Below are 2270 nucleotides of genomic sequence, written 5' to 3' on the forward strand. Positions count from 1 at the left end.
CAAATGTTAAACAAGAATAATACAAGCATTGGAAGCAACAAATGGAACGCAGCCTATAGTGCATTTATAAAGTTTTTATATACGTATTTTTCGCATATATGTCTACATGTACACGTCATGCTTAATCGGATTTAATAACATCAATAATTATGGAATTGGCCAATCATAGCTGTTCCTCAGAAGAATATGACAACTGTGATTGGCCAGTTTTATAATTATAGACGTTATTAAATTTGATTAAGGGTACCGTAATAATAATAAATATAGTCTAATTAAATTAAGAAAAATAAAAATATATACCTGGTAGGGTCGTTCGCCAGTATGGCATCTAATATGTCTCTTCAATTTTGATAATTCAACAGATGCATAATCGCACTCATGACATTTATGTGGTTTTTCATGGGTGTGTCTGTAGCGAACATGTCTTACAAGTTCACCTGCAAGCATATGAAAATAGAAATATTATACAGCTCCTATTTTTGCAAGCATTTATATTTGATAAATCGAACATTTCTAACTTAAAAACAAATTTAGCAAAATCACTGTTAATTTTAAAATAATTATATTTAATGTATAATAAACAATGTTATTAATTAATTATATTTAAAACAAAATAAAATAATTTTGAAATTTATCAAATACATTTTATATTTTTTTACATTTTTTTCTTTACATAATTCAATATACAATATGAAATAAAAAAAATAATTAGGATTAAATTATATACCAGAAGTTGTAAATGCACTCTCGCAATATTTGCAATGATGAGGTTTGGTCCCAGTATGAGTGTTAACATGATTCTGAAGTGAAGCTAGCGTTTTAAATCCTCGCTCACAAACACTACATTTATGTGGTCTTTCTTCTGAGTGCGATTTCATATGTCGTGACAAAAGATATCTATTACATAAATATACATTAAAAAATTAGTTCATTATTACTTATCTAATTGAGCATACCGTTTCTTTAGATACGTGTGCGATAATAAATTCAAAAATAAATTAAATCATACAAGGCTACATTCGAAAATATCCGAGAGTTCCTATAAATTATTTTATATTCTTGTTAATAAATATCCAAATGTTAAACAAAAATAAAATGATACACGGAATCACTCGAATGGTATTTTCGAACGTGCCAGCATAAAAAAACATTACATATAGAAAGGTAATTATACAAGTTAAAAGTAATACCGTTTTGGGCTAGTATAGTTGCAGTAGTTGCACATATGAGCTTGAGTTACGGTTTGAGATTTCTTTGGAAGGAACTTAATAATTTTAGTTTTGTCATCTTCTGTCTCAGATTCAACTGGAGCCTCATTGTCTTCATTGTCTTCAAAATCATATACTGTGAGATCTTGTTCACCTTCTGCTTCTTCTCCTTCAGCTGGTGCAGCAGCTGTTGCTGCTGCTACTGCCACTGTCGTTGCATCATCTTCCGTAGATTTACTTTCTTTCTCTTCAGTTTCAGGTTGTTGAACTATCAAAACGTAACTAACTTCTCCAGGATTTGTATCGGATGGTACAATCGTGACAGTTTGATATGCATCGCCAGAATTAATTACAACTTGATTGTTTTCACCATTAACTTGTCCCTAACATTTATATTTGTATGTATTTCTAGCTGTTTTTTGTATTTTGTAAATTACAATCGTTGACAACAATTATAATTTTATCATTACTCACTTCTTCATCACCTTCAGCATTTTCAAGCTCTTCGATCTCTTGAAATTGTTCATCTTGAGTTGCATCACCTTCGTTTTGTACATCGGTCTCTTCTACCTCCTGTATTTGTACCTGTGTCATTACAGGCGGTTCGTCACTATTTGCCTGGTAATAATATTGACCAGACTGATCGACAAAGTATGTCCCACCCTCTTCTCCACCAGATAATCCTTCCACTTGCTGCACTATAATAAAAGTATATAAAGAAGATATATAAAGAAGATATATAAATATATAGATAAAACAAATCTTTCCAATGCTTTGCTTATGAGTTAAACGATTTGACCTCTCCATTGTTTTGAGGAAGACAAAGAAAGTAAAAAAGAAAGTAAAAAAGAATAATAACAGCCAATTACTAAGCAGAACTCTTTTTGTTTTCTCTCTCTCTCTGTTTTATTCAGTAAAATGACAGAGAGGTGAAAGCATAGTTGGAATGCAGAGTTGGACAAAAGCCATATTCCTGTACATGTGTGTGTGTGTGTGTGTGTGTGTGTGTGTGTGTGTGTGTGTGTGTGTGTGTGTGTGTGTGTGTGTGTGTGTGTGTGTGTG

At 31.5% G+C, this 2270-nt stretch overlaps 1 protein-coding gene across 7 annotated transcripts in view; it reads right to left on the reverse strand.

Moving 5' to 3' along the window:
* LOC108685983 (transcriptional repressor CTCFL-like) overlaps positions 1-2270 on the reverse strand; it is a 14366-nt gene that overhangs the window by 4933 nt on the left and 7163 nt on the right. For all 7 annotated transcript variants that reach the window (XM_018191003.1, XM_018191001.1, XM_018191007.1 and 4 more), the window contains exons 3-6: positions 1683-1906; positions 1191-1591; positions 728-897; positions 301-437 (exon numbers count right to left, since the gene is read on the reverse strand). In XM_018191003.1, coding sequence (XP_018046492.1) covers positions 301-437; positions 728-897; positions 1191-1591; positions 1683-1906 — 932 coding nt within the window. The remainder of the gene's footprint in view (positions 1-300; positions 438-727; positions 898-1190; positions 1592-1682; positions 1907-2270) is intronic.

Source organism: Atta colombica, unplaced genomic scaffold, assembly GCF_001594045.1.
Source record: "Atta colombica isolate Treedump-2 unplaced genomic scaffold, Acol1.0 scaffold163, whole genome shotgun sequence".
Lineage (NCBI taxonomy): Eukaryota > Metazoa > Arthropoda > Insecta > Hymenoptera > Formicidae > Atta > Atta colombica.